This window comes from Mobula hypostoma, chromosome 3 (genome assembly GCF_963921235.1).
Source record: "Mobula hypostoma chromosome 3, sMobHyp1.1, whole genome shotgun sequence".
Taxonomy (NCBI): Eukaryota; Metazoa; Chordata; class Chondrichthyes; order Myliobatiformes; family Myliobatidae; genus Mobula; species Mobula hypostoma.
Genome location: NC_086099.1, coordinates 172,698,069 through 172,716,963, shown reverse-complemented (window position 1 = coordinate 172,716,963; position 18,895 = coordinate 172,698,069). Strand labels below are relative to the sequence as shown.

The following is an 18,895-nucleotide window of genomic DNA, read 5'->3' as shown; positions in this document are numbered from 1 at the left end:
ATTAGAGAGGAAACTTCAGACAGTTCTCTGGTGGGGTTTGAGATTGTCAGCAGTGAAGCAAAAAATGGAATGATATACATGATGCTCAAGTCCAAGGAAGCAGATAAAGGAATGGGTGAAACAGACAAGTTAGAACTTTAATAAGGTATTAATTTCTGGAATCCTATGCAGATCTCTAAATGACAGATGTGAGGAATGACTTGGACTGGGAATTTACTGTCAGTGTGATAAGATATTTAGATAAGATGATGATGATGAGAAGTGAGATACCAGAGTAATCAACACTGACATGTTGACGGGTGTGTTTTGTTTATGGGTTGGGGTAAAGCTGTAGAGGTAATTAAGTGAAATGAAGATGATGGCTATAGAAGATATTTTTGTGGTTGACGATGTAATGGAATTAATTCATCAGATGTAAAAGTGCTTTGTTACCCATTAGTTAATTTTGATTCTGGAGTAAATCCCTGATAACTTGAAGTGGTTCTACAAGGAACCTTTATCAAGTGTTTAATGAAGTTTTGTCAGAAAATCTGAGTGAAATTCAAATTTGTGGGTCGTTAAGATAAATCTAGAATGTAGATTTGCTCATAGAGTTGTTTGAAGCTGTAACATGTAGTGGATATCAAATAAAGGAGAAGATATTAACTTGTATTATAAATTACAAGGCAAATGTTAAAATCAGAAATTTACCAAATCCAAAATCCAAGTCAATCTTTGAGTGTAAAGTACAAGGTAAGTTTTTGAAATACATACAAGAGGTAAGATCTGATGCAGACAAATGTAAAATATGGTGTATATGTATATAGGGGATTAAAAAAATACATAATTGAATTTTCCTTTATTTGTGTCAATAGTTGGCTACTATAAATTATCACTTAGTGTTGGCAAATGGGAAAATAATTAAAATAGAGTTGATGGCTTATGAGAGAGAATAAATTGAAGAGGGGAAATAGGATGAATGAATGGGACTGCTGTGCTAAGAACCAGTATGGATGTGAGCTAAAAATAAATAATGTCAGAAGAGGCAAAGATGAAATTGATCAAAACCCCAAAGTAAATTTAATTCTCTGCAAAGAAACACTGAAGCAAGAACTAAAGCAGTTGTTAGCAAATGTGAGGAAGTTGGCTTTCACATTGCAGTGTGTTTAGAAAATACTTGAATGCCATTTGTTTCTGATTAATGACTCATGATACTTTTGGATTTTGTAAAAAGCTTGGAGTAAAGGAACAAGCTTATTTTTATCAAAAGGGGTCTGAATTCTGAGGAAAGAAAAGGGAGTGAAAGAAATACTATTTGGGAAAAGTGCAAACTGAGAGAGGTTTTCAGAGAGAAATGTAAAAGCTGACTTGAGATTAAATTGCAAAAATAATACAGAAAATTCAAGTGCAAAGTTAAAATAGAGTTTTAAGCCAGTTTAGGTCTGGTGTCTGAATTTATTGTTAAAAATGAACTAGGTTTAAAGATACCAGAGATGAACACTCAGAAAAATAGGTGATCCACAGATGGTAGTGAGATATTGCACTTACTATTCAGTAGTGAATTAAAATGCATTAAATGACCTTCCACATGCATATGACGTGATTTTGTGAAACTTGCTCTGACTTTCTCACTGGTTTTTATTTTGAATTTCAGTTTTAGACATGGTCCTTTTAGTTGCAACTTTGCATGAAAGCTGTCCTAAGTATTACTTCGCAGTCTATACTAGTGCCCACAAACATGTGACCTGTCTTCCTAAGGAAATTTAAAAAACTGTAGAAACTGGAAATCTGAAATAAATACAGGCAGTGTCTGTGGCGGAAAAAAAATACAGTTAACATTTGAAATCAATAACCCTTTATTAGAGATGGTAAAAGAAAAAAAAGTAAGGTACTTTTAAATTACAGAGATTTGGGGTGAGCTGGAAATGACTAAGGACAAATCTTTGATAGGGTGAGGTCTGTATTGTCCATGGGAATAAGTTGTGGAAGTCATCTGGTTGATGAGTTAATGGGGGCAGTCAGGGTGTGGTAACGGAGAGAGAATAAATGAAATAATGTCATTGATGAATGCCAAAAATGATCTATTTTGTGGGTAGATAAAGCATGTTATCTGAAACTGAAGCTTTCAATATTGAATATGGAAGGCGATTATGTGTTCCAGATAGAATATCAAGTGTTATTTCTTAAGCTGCAGTTGGGCTTCATTATAGTGCAGGAAACCACAGATAGAGGCCATTATGTTGGAATGAAGAATCAGGTGGCAGTGAACAGGAGCCTTGAGATGACCCTGCAGCAAACAGATGAGATGAGTCCAGGGCTCTGACCACTCTGATAGTGGAGAAGCCATGGTTCCAGAAGACTTGTGGCGTACTTGAACGAAAAGCAAATATAATGGAAGAATTTGGAGAATGAAACCAAGTTCTTGCAGGAGGCAGGCAGAAGGAAGTGTGGGTGAGATGGCTGTGAGTTTGTAGTTGTTTAATGGATGTTGTCAAAATCCTCTTCCCAGAGATGGAGGGAGAAGGAACATTAAAGGGAGCAGAAGAATTGGAGATAGACCTCGTGCAAGATAATGGTAATTGTCAGTAGATGTGATGAAATTTTCAAGTTCTATATGAGTGCGAGCTGTGTACTAGAAAAAGAATTGAGGGAGAAGAGTAAAGAATCTGCTGGTAGACCTCAGCAGGTTGACCAGCTTCTGGGGAGGAAAGGAATTTACTGCATGTGGAGGATTGTAAACAGTTTTGGGCTCCACGTCTAAGGAAGGAGGTGTTGTCGTTAGAGATGGTCCAGAGGAGGTTTGTGAGAATTATCCTGGAATGAAAGGAATAACATATGAAGAGCATTTGCCCCTGGGCCTTTACTCACTGGAGCTTAGAAGTTTGAAGGAAGAGCTCAATGAAACCTACTGAATATTGAAAAGCTTAGGTGGCGTGGATATGGAGAGGATATTTCCAATTGTGGGAGAGTCCAGTACCAGAGGCCAAAGCCTTAGAATAGAAGGACATCCCTTTTGAATAGGGATGAGGAGGAATTTCTTTAGCCAGAAGGTGTTGAATCTCTGGAGTTCATTGCAACAGACGTCTGTCTATAAGTAAAACATTGTTTTAGTAAGGACATTAAATGTTGCAGGAAAATGGAGTTGAGAGGGAAAGTAAATCAGCCATGATCAAATGACAGAGGAGATTCGATGAACCAAATGGTCTAATTCTGCTCCTGTGCCTTATGGTCCACCTGCTGAGTTTCTCTAGCAATTTGTTGCTAAGATTTCAGCATCTGCAACCTCTTGTGTCTCAGTTGAGGGAGGGAGCTGAGTAGCACTGATCCACTAAATCTACAAAAAGATAGGCATAACGAGTCCGTGTGAGTTCCTATTGCTATACCTTTGATCTGGAGAAAATGACTGGAGTTAAAAGAGAAGATGTGAGAATGAGCTCAGCTGGGCAAATGAGTTTGCTTGTGGACGTGTTGGCCTTTTGTTCATCCGAACCTGCTAATATTCCTTCTTAGATAATTTTCAAACTCGACTTATCTGCACAACTATTCTAGAGCAAGTCATCAGGAATTTTTGTAAATATTAAAATACCAATTATTTTCAAATGCTCTTTTTAGTGTTCCTTTTTTGCATACATCATTCTTGAATTGCTGTTTGGAGATGCGCGCGCACACACACACACACACACACACACACACACACACACACACACACACACATAAAGATGACACATTTCTTTAATACTTTAAGCAAGAAACATTTTTTATTCCCATCTTTTATAGTTTCAAAATAACAAAAAAGGAAAAGGGCCCGAAGCAAAAATTTGGGCACCCTGCATGGCAGTACTTTGTAACACTCCCTTTGGCAAGTATCACAGCTTGTAAACGCTTTCTGTGGCCAGCTAAGAGTCTTTCAATTCTTGTTTGGGGGATTTTCGCCCATTCTTCCTTGCAAACGGCTTCCAGTTCTGTGAGATTCTCGGGCCGTCTTGCATGCACTGCTCTTTTGAGGTCTGTCCACAGATTCTCGATAATGTTTAGGTCAGGGGACTGTGAGGGCCATGGCAAAACCTTCAGCTTGTGCCTCTTGACGTAGTCCATTGTGGATTTTGAAGTGTGTTTAGGATCATTATCCTATTGTAGAAGCCATCCTCTTTTCATCCTCGGCTCTTTTACAGACCGTGTGATGTTTGCTTCCAGAATTTGTTGGTAATTAATTGAATTCATTCTTCCCTCTACCAGTAAGTGTTCCCTGTGCCACTGGTTGCAACACGAGCCCAAAGTATGATCGATCCACCCCTGTGCTTAACCCCTCACCAACTGTTCTTTTCATGAAATTCTGCACGCTTTTTTCTCCAAACATACCTTTGCTTACTGCAGCCAGAAAGTTCTATTTTAACTTCACCAATCTACAGGACTTGTTTCCAAAATGCATCAGCCTTGTTTAGTTGTTCCTTTGAACCTTTTGAATAGAACTTTTGTTATTTTGAAACTGTAAAAGATGGAAATAAAAAAAGTTTTCTTGCTTAAAATACTAAAGAAATATGTCATCTTTGACTTTATGCCTTTTGGAAATCAGTTCATCTTTTACTCGCTTAGCTATTCACAGTAACAGAAATTTTGACCGGGGTGCCCAAACTTTTGCATGCCACTATATATATGTGTGTGTGTGTGTGTGTGTAGAGAGGAGGAGAATGAATTATTAATTTTAAACTTATCATTCCTTATGGGGTCTATAAGTAATACAGTAACATGATCAGACTAAGTTGGTTCATATTTTCAAATTAAATCATAATGTTATAAAGAGACTCAATAGGGGGAAGAGGAGGAAGAATAAAAGTATAAAATACTGAAGGAGAAAGTTCGTAGCATCTCATGATTACTGATGAGGCAACAGAGGTTCACGTTTTAACTTTAAATCATCCACTGGACCTTTTCTGGAAAGTGGAAGAAATGCTACACACTAGAGTTGTGAAGACAGCAGAAAAAAACCATACTTGAAAGCGTTTATCTGTTCCCTTATTTGATATTGGCTAATCCTTTGAATGCTGTTTTATTTCTGCATCCCATTGTTAAGAGATAAATAACTTCCGTGTGTATTAAATTTAATTTGAAAATTCTTGACTGGCATTAAATGATAAGATCTTTTGAATGGCTGTAAAGGTGGACATGGTTTGAACATTATTTCTTAAATTAATTCATTTGAACAACTTCTTGAGCAAAATCAGGAAAATGGTTAAAAGATTTTTTTAAACTAGGTAAATAAGCAAGCATACCATAAGCTGGTCTTTTCCTTTAAATATTGAAAGCATCATTGACATTTCCATATACAGCAGTCAACTGATTGTATCAATTCTTGGTAAAAGGCTTTGTAGGGTTAGGATCAGGAAAGAACGTTTGAACAAGACATTCAAGGTATGAGACTGTATCAAACCCATGTCATGTTTGTCCTGTGCAATATGGAAACTCAGGGAGGCTGCCAGAGTCCCTGATGACTACATGTGCAGGAACTGTGTCCGGCTACACCTTCTGACAGACCACAAGACTACCCTGTATCTGCGCATGGATTCATTGGTGATGCTGAGAATGTTGTGGATAACATATTTAGTGAGTTGGTCAGTTTAAGTGCCCAGGGAATAGGAGACCAAAAGGCAGAGCTCTAGCAGCAAGGTGGTGCTGGAGTCCCCTGTGGTCATCTCCCTTCAAAACAAATAAGCCACTTTGCATACTGTTTGAGGGAGATAGCTTAGGGGAAGGCAGCAGTAACGAGGATCAAGGCACCATGACTGACTCCACTATACAGGAAGGTAGGAAAAGGGTGGCATATTTATCATGGAAGGGGTATCCATGGTAATGGGAATAATCAGAAGCTTCTGTTACCTCAAAAGGAGACTCCTGTTTGGTGTGTTGCCTCCCAGGTGCAAGGTGCAAGGGTCAAGGATATCTCAGAATGGCTGCAGAGCTTTCTGGAAGGTGAGAATGAATAGGTAGTCGTGATGCATTTAGGTACCAACGATATAGGAAAATATTGGGAGGAGCTTCTACAAATTTAAAAAGTAAGCCCTCTATGGTAATGATCTCAGGATTGGCACCTGTGCCATGTGCTGGGCAGAGTAGAATTAACAGCATAGTCAATGTGAATATGTGGCTTGAGCAGTGGAGCAGGAGGAATGGATTTAGATTCCAGAGGCATTAGTACCAGCTCTGGGGGGAGTTGTGACCAGTACAAACTGGACAGTCTACACCTGGGCAAAAGCATGCTCGGTGTCCTGGGAGATTGTTTCCTAGTGCTGCTGGGGAGGGTTTAAACTAATATGGCAGGAGGATGGAAAACTAGAGAAAGGGTAGACCATAAGATGTAGGAGCAGAATTGTGCTTTTCAACCCATCGAGTCTGCTCCGCCATTTCATCATGGCCGATCCCAGACCCCATTCAACCGCTCTCACCATATCCCTTAATGCCCCAACCAATCGGCAATCCATCAACCTCCGCTTTCAATATACCCACGGACTTGGCTTCCACTGCAGTCTGTGGCAGAGCATTTCATGGATTCACCACTCTTTTGCTAAAAAAAAAATTCCTCCGCACATCTGTGCTAAAAAGTCGCCCCTCAAGTTTGAGGCTGTGCCCTCTAGTTCTGGATAACACCACCAGAGGGAACATCCTCTCTTCATCCACCCTATTGAGTCCTTTCAACATTCGGTAAGTTTAATGAGATCCCCACACATTCTTCTAAATTCCAATGAGTACAGGCCCAAAACTGTCAAACAGTCCTCGTATGTTAACCCCTTCATTCCTGGAAGGTGAAATAGTTTGATTTAAAAACAAGTGAAAATGGTGGCTAAAGTGAACGTAGGTACCTTGAATAATGTTGGGTAATGTGGAAGTGGCCAAGGCCTTGAATGACTATTTAGGTTCTCATGGTGGCAGACACACCTGACATGCTAAAGAAAGATGCTATGAATGCAGTGAGAGGTGAGGACTTCAATACGATCGCTGTCACTAAAGAGGAAGGGATGAACAAACTAGTGGGTGTGAAGGTAGATGACCACACTGTTCTGTGATGCAATTGATTTTCATATTTATCCTCCTATCTGAATGAAAATAAGGTTTCCTGAACTTTTATATTTTGGCTTCTAGAAATGCAAATAAATCTAGAGAGACTTCAAAAATACCTCCTTCAAGAGTACAATCAGCTGGTAGCTCTTCAAACGCAATTAGCTAGTGAACTCAAAAAGGTAAGTAAAATAATTCATCCAGGTTCAGTTTATTCAATAAGGTATAATGTTACATTTTGGCAAATGCTGATAAATTGATTTTCTTACCCTTTGTGTCTTTTAAACAACTTTGTTAGCCATGGTTCAGTTGTTAACACTCTTATCTAATTTGGGAGACGGTGGTTTTAAGTTGCACCTTGGAGCCTTGAACCCATTACCCACTGTAACTGGGCATGCAGCACCATTGGATTTCCATCTTCCTGTTAAGATGTTAAAGGATCTAATCTGTCGTCAAGGGTAGATTTCAAAGATCCTCTACCAATATTTTGATGAAGAATAAGAATGCGGTCTCTGATGTCCTGGACAGTTTATCATATGCTACTGATATCATGGCAACAAATGATCTATTTGTTCATTACAGTTTGTGGTCCCAAGATGTACTGCATTTCCTTTATTGCCAGAATGACTGCATGTCAGTGTACTTAATTTACTATGAAGCACTTTTTACACTTTGTGGTTACTGTATAAATTACTTTCATTGGATCCAATTAGATATGAAAGATTTTAACAGTCTTAGATTGAAGTTGACAAGCATTTTAAGTCCAAGGTTGGGACTGTATATGCAAGGCTAAAATACATGTTTATTTTTGTAAAGCCTTTTTTTCCCCCTAACCTTGTATGTAATTCCAGATTGAAGATCGCCAGGCTGCTTACCTAAATTTGCAATCACAAACTGAAGAAGAAAATATTAGATTGCGTATGCAGATAGAAAGCACTCATGCTAGTTCTCAAGACCTTAACGGTAAACCTTACAACATTATTTTACCTGAAACTTTCTTGTCATGCCAGTAGGGCAATCTGTAATTTTCAAGGGAAGAATATAACAAATAATTGGGAAATAAATCTGTTATAAATTTATGTCACTAGAAAGATGTGGAATATCAGAATTTGCTTATTTATCTTGCTTAGATCTTAAGGAGCAGTTAAGAATCCGGTCAGCTCGGCTTGAAGAGATTGTAAAGCTAAAGCAAGCATTTTGCCAACAAAAGGCAGAATTGGAAGACCAACATTCAGAAGAAATAAAGAATATGAAGACTTCTTATGAAAAGCAGTATCAAGAAATGGAGGCCAAATATGTCGGAGAAATCATCTGTCTACAACAAAAGCTACAAAAAATAACTGGCTTTGGTCCTCAATCCGGGTATGAACAAATTGTTTCACACCTCCAGTTAGAATGCAGCAGTTTGCAAGTGTTTGGGTCTTATGTTCTGTGCACCGACAAATTTATGGCTCCTGTTCATGATTATTGTGTCCGCTGTGGTTCATAGAACAGTACAGCACAAGACCAAGTCATTCAACCCATGATGTTGTGCTAATCTAATCATATTAGTAACCAATTGCCCAACTAAACATTTCTTCTGTCTACAAAACATCCATATTCTTCAGCTTCCTCTACACTTGTTTGCCTTCGTTCGATTTGCCTCCACTTCCACCCTGGCAGTACATTCTAGGCACCCAACACTCTCTGTGTTTAAAAACAAAACAGCTTGCCCTGAACATCTCCTTTGAACTTTATCTCTCTTACCTTAAATGCCCACCCTCTGGTATTAGCCATTTCAACCATGGGGAAAAAACACTGGCTATCTATCTATACCTCTCATAATCTTATAAACAAATGTCACTCAGGTTACTTTCCCTTTGGCATCTGCAGCTCCAAACAAATCAGCTAAGGTTGTCCATACTCTCCTTTTAGCACATGCCCTCTTACTTCAGGCAGCATCCTTTTAAACCTCTTTGACACCATCTCCAAAGCCTTAACATCCCTCCTGTGACACACACAATATGCTGGAGTAATGCAGCAGGCCAGGCAACATCAAAGGAAAAGAGCAAACATTCGATGTTGTGGGCCAGTCCCGATGAAGGATCTCGGCCTGAAACGTCAACAGTTTACTCTTTTCTGTAGATGCTGCCTTGCCTGCTGAGTTTCTTCAGCATTTTGTGTGTTTCCTTTGATTTCCAGCATCTGCAGATCTTCTCAGTTTTGTCATCCTTCCTGTAATGGAACAAACATAATTGAATGCAATACCCTGGATATAATCTGACTATAGAGTTTTAAAAAGCTGTGACATAACTCCCAGACTCTCCAACTCAGTTCCTCAACTAATAAAGGCAAGAGTATCATATTCCTTCTTTACCAGCCTATCACCTGTGGAAGCATTTTCAGGGAGGACATGCTGTATGCCTTCTGCACCAACCTTATCAACCTGTGTAGCCACTTTAAAGAAACAGGTTTATTGTCATTGATGTGTTTCATGAAATTTGTTGTTCTACTAAACATCAACACTGTTAAGGGTCTTATTAATAGTTTACTGTCCTTTTACATTTGATCTCCCAAAGTGCGCCACTTCATATTTAGTTGTGTTCAATTCCATTTGCCATATCTGTAACTGATCTATATTCTGCTGTAGGCCTTGGCAGTCTTCTGTGCTATCCATAACTCCACCAATTTTTGTATCGTCTGCAAGTGTACTAATCCACCAATCTACGATTTTATCCAGGTTGTTTATACATATCACAAACAGTGATGCCTGTGGAATACCACCAGTCACAGACCTCCAGCCAGACTAGGTCATATTGACCACTACCCTCTGTATCAATGGGCAAGCAAATTCTGAATCCAGATAGCCAATTCACCATGGATCCCATTTTAATCTTCTGTGTGGGCCTATGTAGGGCCTTGTCAAATGCCTTACTAAAATCTCCTCAAACTTCTAATGAAGTAGAGACACTAGTGTTCTTTCTTCATGATTGCATCAATATTTTAGACCCAGGACAGATCCTCAGAGATGTTGACACCCAGGAACTTAATGCTGTTCATCATTTCTATCGTTGACCCCTCAGTGAAGACTCGTGTATGTTCTTTTGACCTTCCCTTCCTGAACTCCACGGTTTCTTGGTCTTGCTGATGCTGAATGCAAGGTTGTTGTTTCAATGCCACTCAATCTGCCGATCTACAGTATCTCACTCCTGTACTCAACCTCGTCGCCCTCTGAGGTTTTACCAGCAGCAGAGGTGTCATTTGCAAATGTATTAATGGCATTTGACATGTGCTAAGCCGCACACAGTTATGAGTGTAGAGTGAGAAGAGCTGTAGGCTAAGTATGCATTGTTAGGTGTGCGTGCATTGATTGTCAGCAAGGAGTAGATGTTCCTACTGATCTGACCTGACTGTGGTCTCCTGATGATCCATTTGCAGAGGGAGGTACAGAGGCCCAGGTTTAGAAGCTTGGTGATTAATACTGAAGGGATGATTGTGTTGAATGCCAAGCTGTAATTGATAAACAACGGCCTGACATAGATATTGTTCTTCTTCAGGTGCTTCAAGTCACAGTGGAGAGCTAGTGAGATTGCATCCTCTGTAGACCCATTGTGGCAGTGGGCCCAGGTCCTTGTTCAGGCAGGAGTTAACTCTATCTTTAACTAATCTCTCGAAGTACTTCATTTGGTAGATGTGAGTGCTGCCAGTCAATAGTTATTTAGGTTGCTCACCTTGCTCTTCTTGGGCATTGGTGTGATTGCTGCTTTTTTGAAGCAGATTGCAGCAGTGAGAGGTTGAAGGTCTCCTTAACACTTCAACCTGTTGGTACAATTTTCAGTTCTCTGCCTGAGATCTGATGCCTTACAACATCTTGAAGGATGCTCTGACATCAGCGAGGCAGAGATCACAGGGTCACTGGATGCTGTGGGGATTTACAAGAATGGGTCTAAATTGCTGTTCTTGAATGCCAAGATCTAGCCCTCAGCAGACTATAAATCTCTTGGTTCATCCAGGGATTCTATAGTTTGAGAAGACTTGGTATGTTTTCAAAGGCACACACTCATCTATTAGGTCTTGCTGAAGTCATTAATGGCCGTGGCATATTCATTCAGATCTGAGGATGAATCCCTGAATATGGCCCAGTCCACTGATTCAAACTAGTCCTCTAAACGCACCTCCATCTCCCTTAACCATACTTTCACCATTCCGAACACTGGTGCTGCAGACCTCAGTCCCTGCCTGTGGCCAGGAGTAGAATTATACACCGGTGATCGGACTTGCCAAAATGCAGATGTCGGATGGCATGGTATGCATTCATGATGGCAGTGTAACAGTGATCGAGTGTGTTGGCTCTTCTGGTTCTGCAGGTGATATGTTTGTGGTAATATGTAAGACTTCATCAAGTTGGCCTGGTTGAAGTCCCCTGCAATGATCAGGAGGGCATCAGCAGGCGCTTAGCAAGATCCAATAAAAAGAAGTTAGGATTAAGCGGAGTGGCCATTGTCTGAGTGGTCCAGTGTTGGAGTGGGGAGTTGAAGCTTTTGGCTCTTTGGCACATAGAGGTTTAGGAGAGGTGTAGGCCATAGGCAGATTTTTTTTTTTATTATGTATTCTTTATTTCTTTCTGACTGCACGCTTAGCGCAGTGGGGATGCCAGACAGAATAGTGGAATGTAGCATGCGGGATGTGGGAAGGCAGGGGGACCTTCAGTATCTCTTAATGACCACACCTTTAAGAAGTGCATGCAGTTCAAGCTTCTAACAGTCTGGGTTAAGGAGTCAGAGCTGGAATTGGACAAACTCTGGCTCATTTGGGAAGCTGTGATAGGCAGGACATACAGGGAGGTAGTTACACCCAAGGGTAACTGGGTGACTGTCAGGAGCGTGAAAGGAGACAGGCATCCAATGCAGAGTATCCCTGTGGCTGTACCCCTCTTTGGATACTGTTGGGTAGGGGGGAAAGGTGTGACCTAGCAGAGGAAAGCCACAGTGGTCAAGTCTCTGGCACTGATTTTGGCTCTGTGGCTCAGCAGGAAAGGTGGGAGAAGAGATGAGCTTTAGTGATGGAGAATTTGTTGATTGGGGAACAGAAAGGAGGTTCTGTAGATGAAAACAGGATTTCTGGATGGTTTGTTTCCTCCCAGGTGCCCAGGTCAGGGACATCTCATACTGAGTCGACAGTATTCTTATGTGGGAGGGTGAACAGCCTGAAGTCGTGGTCAACGTGGGTAGGATGGATGATGAGGTCCTGCAAAGTGATTTGAGGGAGCTAGTTGCTAAGTTAAAGGACAGGACCTCCAGGGTTGTGATCTCAAGATTGTTACCCATGCCATGTTCTAGTGAGGCTAAAAATAGAACAATCATACAGTTTAACACATGGCTAATGAGTTGGTGTAGGAAGGAGGGTTTCATATTTTTGGATCATTGGGATCTCTCACAGGAAAGTTGGGACCTGTACAGAAGGGATCATTTGCATCTGAACTGGAGGAGGATTATTATCCTAGTGGGAAGGTTTACTAGTGCTGCATGGGGATGGGGGAGTATTTAAACTTGAGTTGCAGGGAGATGGGAACCAGAACCCCAGAACAGATAGTGGACTGGTTGTGGGGAAAGGTGTTGTGTTAAGCCTATATACGTGGAAAGGAATAAAAAAATTGAGCATGGTGAAACAAGCGTTCTTAGCTGCGTATATTTCAATGCAAGCAATATTGTAGGAAAGGTGGATGAGCTTAGCACATGGACCCATGACATTGTAGCCATTAGTGAGACTTGGTTACAGGAGGGCCAGGACTGGCGGCTCAGTATTCCAGGGTTTCATTGTTATAGACGTGATAGTTCAGGAGAGATTAAAAGGGAAGGGGTGGCGTTATTAGTAAGGGAAAATGTTACAGCAGTGCCAAGTCGAGACAGACTAGAGAACTCATCTAGTGAGGCTTTATGGGTAGAACTGAGGAATAAGAAAGCTATGACCACATTAATAAGATTATTTTATAGATCACTCAATAGTCCACGGGATTTAGAGGAGCAAATTTGTAGAGAGATCATGGACTGTTGCATGAAACATAAGGTTGTGAAAGTAGGTGGTTTTAACTTTTCACGTATGGACTAGGACTCCCATACTGCAAAAGGGCTGGGCAGAAAAGAGTTTGTCGAGTGTATTCAGGAATGTTTCTTGAATCAGTACAAGAAGCCCAGCTCTTCAGAGTATCAGAGTGTGATACTAGATATCCTATTAGGGAATGAGACAGAGCAGCTGACAGAAGTTTGTGTAGGAGAATGCTTTGTATTTATTACAGTTGTCATTAGTTTCAAGGTAATTATGAAAAAGGATAAGTCTCGTCCTTGGGTTGATGTTCTAAGTTGGAATATGTCCAATTTTGGCGCTATCAGAAAGGACCTGATAAGTGTGGATTGAGACAGGTTGGTTTCTAGCAAAGGTGTACTTGGTAATTGGGATTCCTTCCAAAATAAAATTTTGTGAGTATAGGGTTTGTATGTTCCTGTCAGAATAAATAAACAAGGATGACAGGTTTAGGGAACTTGGGTTTCAAAGAGATGTTGAGGCCCTGGCTAAGAAAAAGATGGAGGTGCATAGCAGGCTTTGGCAGGTAGGAACAGTGAGATACTTGAGTTTTATAAATGCAAGAGAACACTTAAGGAAGTCAGGACGGCTTAAAGAAGACATGAGGTTAAAGAAGACACACGCTGCACCCGCAAAGCTATCAGTCTTGTGAAGGACCCCACGCACCCCTCAAATAAACTCTTCTCCCTCCTGCCATCTGGCAAAAGGTACTGAAGCATTCAGGCTCTCACGACCAGACTGTGCAACAGTTTCTTCCCTCAGGCCATCAGACTCCTCAATACTCAGAGTCTAGACTGACATCTACATCATTTATTATTATATTGTTATTTGTCCTCTACTGTGCCTATTTTCTTGTTCATTAATTATTGTACTGCCCTGCACTGTTTTGTGCACTTTATGTAGTCCTGTGCAGGTTTGTAGTCTAGTGCAGTTTTTATGTTGTTTTACGTAGTCTAGTGTAGCCTTGTGCTGCCTCACATAGTCTAGTTCTGTGTTGTTTCATGTAGCACCAGGGTCCTGGAGGAACATTGTTTCATTTTTACTGTGTACTGTACCAGCAGCTTATGGGCGAAATGACAATAAACTCGACTTGAGGCTGCTCTAGCAGACAAAATGAAGGAGAATCCAAAGGGCTTCAATAAATATATTGTGAGCAAAAGGGTTACAAGGGACAAAATTGGTCTTCTGGCAGATCAGAGAGGTCACCCATGTGTGGAGCCAAAAGAGACCGGGGAGATCTTAAATGCAATCAGCAATTACTTGGGAGATGGACGTGGCATCGACGGGAGATGGACATGGCACGATAGATATGAGGCAATGCAGCAGTAAGGTCGTGTACCCTATGCAGATTACCAAGGAGGAGATGTTTGCTGCTTTGAGGCAAATTAGGGTGGATAAATCCCCAGGGCCTGACAATGTGTTCCCTTGAACCCTGTGGGAGGCTAGTGCAGAAATTGCAGAGGCCTTAGGAGAGATATTTATAACACCCTTGGCCACGGGTGAGGTGACGGAGGATGGCAGGAAAGCTAAAGTTTTTCCTTTGTTTAAGAAAGGTTCAGAGAATAAGCCAGGAATTTTAGGCTGATGAGCCTGACATTAGTAGTGGGAAAGTAATTGGAAGGTAGTCCAAGGGAGCTGATGTATACGTATTTGGATACAAGGATGAGCCTGACATTAGTAACTGGAAGGTAGTCTAAGGGAGCTGATGTATACGTATTTGGACACAAGGATATTGCCGGGACCCGAGGGCCTGAGTTACAGGGAAAGTTTGAAAAGGTTAGGGCTTCATTCCCTAGAGTGTAGGAGAATGATGGGAGATTTAAAAGAGATATACAAATTTAGGAGGCTTATAGATAGGGTAAATGCAAGCAGGCTTTTCCCACTGAGGTTGGGTGAGACTACAATTAGAGGTCATGGGTTAAGGGTGAAGGATGAAATGTTTATTGGGAACATGAGGGGGTTCTCTTCACTCAGAGGGTAGTGAGAGTGTGGAATGAGCTGTTAGTGCAAGTGGTGGAGGCAGGGTCGATTTCAACATTTAAGTAAGTAAATGGCAGGGGTATGGAAGGCAGTGGTTCAGGTGCAGATTAACAGGACTAGGCAGATTAATGGTTCGACACTGGCTAGGTGAACCGAAGGGCCTGTTTCTGTGGTGTCATGTTCTATGACTCTATGACATTGCCTCTTCCTTTACCTGACAGCACTGTTGTGTCGCTGCTGGGGTTGAGCCATGTCTCTGTGAAGCAGAGTACACAATGGTTCCTGTTGCCCTTCTGGTACTGCAGTCGTACTGTGAGATCTTCAGACTCAGTATATTAGCCAGGAAGATGGTAGGGAGGTGGGGGATCTTCGGGTCCTGCACTTCTCAAGAGCCACATTTCCTGAAAGAACAGAGACTTTCCCTGAGCTTCCAGCTGCTACATTTGTCCCTGGGTGGTCTGGAGTGTCGAGTCTGTCAGGTCTGAAGATCGCTAGTTCTTTTAAGTAGCTTGAAACAATGTTCCTGCCGTGTCTGTGGCTACAGTACAGATTTCAGCTGGAGTAGTTGTAAAAGGGGTTATTAATGATTCCCTTGAGAGTTGACACAATAAGTCACCCATCTCTGGTGGCTTGACTTTTTTTTTCATACTGACTCTCCCTAATTAGCTGGTGGTTTTCCAAATACTCATAAATCCTACCCCTGAGAATTCTCTTCAGTAACTTGCCTGCCACAGATGTGAGACTTGCTGGTCTATAGTTTCAAGAATTATCCCTATTTCTCTTAAATAATGGAACAAAAATGGCTACTCTGGAACCTCACCTGTGACCAGAGAGGACACAAAGACATTGGTCAAGATCTCAGCAACTTCATCTTCAACCTCCGTCAATAATCTAAATCCCATCAGGCCCTGGGTGTCATCTACCTAATGCTCTCTAAGAACATCTCCCAAGAACTACTCCCGTTGCCTCAAAATACCGCAGCATATTAGCATTCTCAACACTGATCTTCCAGGTTCTTCTTGATAAATACCCATGCACAGTGCTCCTCTAGGACCTCACCCACATTCTTCACCTTAACACACGTTCCATCTTTTATTCTTGAATGGTCCTACCCTCTGCCTAGTTTTCCTCTGCACGATGTATTTTAGAATGCCGTGGGATTCTCTTTAATTCTAATTGCCAAGTTCAGTTGTTTGCACCCTTGCCACAGAATGAGAGGTTGCAGTACAAATCTTGCTGCAGAGAATTAAGCAGATAAGGAGTGACCTATACACCTGGTGTGTAACACTAAGGAAATGTACTGTGATAACTACCTTCTTTCAGGCATAGACTGTATGTTTTCTCACTTGGATATAGAAGTTCACATGGCATTAGATAGAAGAAGAATAGGCTGGTGCTGGTGTTGGGAGAAGAGAGTAGTTATACACTGGCTATGATTGCTGTTCATTTAAAACATAAGCAAAAACATAACCTCCAACTCCAACTCCAGCCTTAACCAACAGCACCTCCAGGCTGGGTCTTCACATGCTGCCACTGGAACCCTCATCTCCCCTTCCCCTACCACCACTCTGCAATCCCGTGTTGCTCAGTTCCCACCGCCAGCTCTTGGGTCCTTGGAGACTCCATCTCCCTCTCACCTCACCTTACAGGAACACCCCAACCCTCCCCTCTGCTCTGACACTACCAACCCCCTTCCTCACACTGATTCCTGCTCTCATCTGTGCCAGGTCTTCCCCATCCCCTCTGACCTTCCCCTCGCTGAAGTAAGACGTCCTCAGTAAGGGCCTCACCTTTGTCCTCCCGCACCCACAGCTCAGTCAGTTCTGTGCCTGCCACGATGCTGAGCTCTTCTTCCACTGCCTCCGACTCTATGCTTACTTCTTTGGCAAGGGCTCTCCAGCCCACATCAGTGACCGTCTTCTGTCTTCAACCCTCTTCCTCTTCCTGGATATCCCGCTCTGGTCTTCTGCCTGATCTGGATCTTTTCATTGCCAATTGCTGACAGGACATCAACTGTCTCGACTTCACCAGTCCTCTCTCCAATTCCAACCTCACTCCTTCCCAACACTCTGCTCTCCACTCTCTCTGCACTAATCCTAATCTTAGCAACAAACCATCAGATAAGGGAGGTGCTGTAGTAATCTGGCAGACTGACCTCTACCTTGCTAAGGCCCAGTGACAACTGTCAGACACCTCCTCTTACTTAACCCTCAAACAGGACCCCACTTAGGAGGACCAGGCCATTGTCTCCCACACCATTGTTGATCTTATTAACTTTGGGGATCTCCTATCCACTGCCACCAACTTCACAGTTCATGCACCACACACCTCCCATCTCTACCTCCAACCCAAGATCCACAAACCTGCCTGTCCTGATAGACCATTGTTTCTGCTTGTTCCTGTCCCACTGAACTTACATCTGCATACCTGGACTCAGTCTTATCCCCCCGATACAGTCCATTCCTACCTGCATCCATGACACTTTACATACTCTTGATCTTTTCAATGATTTCAAGTTCCTGGTCCCGATCATCTTATTTCCACTATGGATGTCCAGTCCCTCTACACCTCCTTCCCCCACCAGGAAGGGCTCAAAGCTCTCCGTTTCTTTCTGGACACCAGGTCCATCTAGTTCTCCTCTACCATCACTCTCCTCTGCCTAGCGGAACTTGTCCTCACTCTAAATAATTCCTCCTTTGGCTCCTCCCACTTTCTTCAAACAAAAGTGGTAGCCATGGGCACTCGCATGGGTCCCAGTTATGCCTGCCTGTTTGTCGGCTATGTGGAACAGTCTATGTTCCAAGCCTACATTGATGATGTGACTTCCCAACTTTTCCTACACTATGTCGACGACTGCATTGGTGCTGCTTCCTGCACTCATGTGAAGCTCATTGACTTCATCAACTTTGCCCCCAACTTCTATCCTGCCCTCCGATTTACCTGGTCCATTTCCAACACCACCTTCCCCTTTCTCAACCTCGCTTTCTCTATCTCTGGAGACAGCTTATCTAGTGATATCGATTATAAACCCGCTGACTCACACTGCTACCTAGACTACACCTCTTCCCACCCTGTTACTTGTAAAAACGCCATCCCCTTCTCTCAATTCCTCCATCTCCTCCACATCTGCTCTCAGGATGAGCCTTTTCTTTCCAGAACTAAGCAGATGTCCTCCTTCAAAGGAGGCTTCCCTTCCTTCACCATCAATGCTGCCCTCAACCGCATCTCTTCCATTTCATGCATATCTTGCCCCATCCTCCCGCCACCCTACCAAGGATAGGGTTCCTCGTGTCCTCAACTACCACTCCATTAGCTTTAGCATCCAGCAAATAATTCTCCGAAATTCCCCCTTTCTCCAACAGGATTCCACCACCGAGCACACCTTTCCCTCCCTCCTCCCCCCCACTTTCTGCTTTCCGCAGGGATCGCTCCTGAAGTGACTCCGTTGTCCATTTGTGTCCCCACTGATCTCCTTCCTGGCACTTCTGCTTATAAGCGAAACAAGTACTTCACCTGCCCCTACACCTCCTCCCTCACTACCATTCAAGGCCCTAAACAGTCCTTCCAGGTGAGGCAACACATCACCTGTGAGTCTATTGGGGTAATCTACTGTATCCGGTGCTCCCACTGTGGCCTCCTGTATATCAGTGAGGCCTGCCGTAGATTGGGAGACTGCTTCACCGAGCACCTAACGTTCCATCTGCCAGAACAAGTGGGATCTCCCAGTGGCCATCCGTTCTAATTCCACTTCCCATCCCCATAGTAACATGTCAGTCTATGGCCTCCTCCACTGTTGTGATGAGCCCACACTCAGGTTTGAGGAACA

At 42.4% G+C, this 18,895-nt stretch overlaps 1 protein-coding gene across 4 annotated transcripts in view; it reads left to right on the top strand.

Moving 5' to 3' along the window:
* Positions 1-18,895, top strand: part of akap9 (A kinase (PRKA) anchor protein 9) — a 209,777-nt gene that overhangs the window by 46,316 nt on the left and 144,566 nt on the right. For all 4 annotated transcript variants that reach the window (XM_063044116.1, XM_063044117.1, XM_063044115.1 and 1 more), the window contains 3 exons: positions 7,114-7,211; positions 7,881-7,992; positions 8,160-8,391. In XM_063044116.1, the coding sequence (XP_062900186.1) occupies positions 7,114-7,211; positions 7,881-7,992; positions 8,160-8,391 (442 nt within the window). The remainder of the gene's footprint in view (positions 1-7,113; positions 7,212-7,880; positions 7,993-8,159; positions 8,392-18,895) is intronic.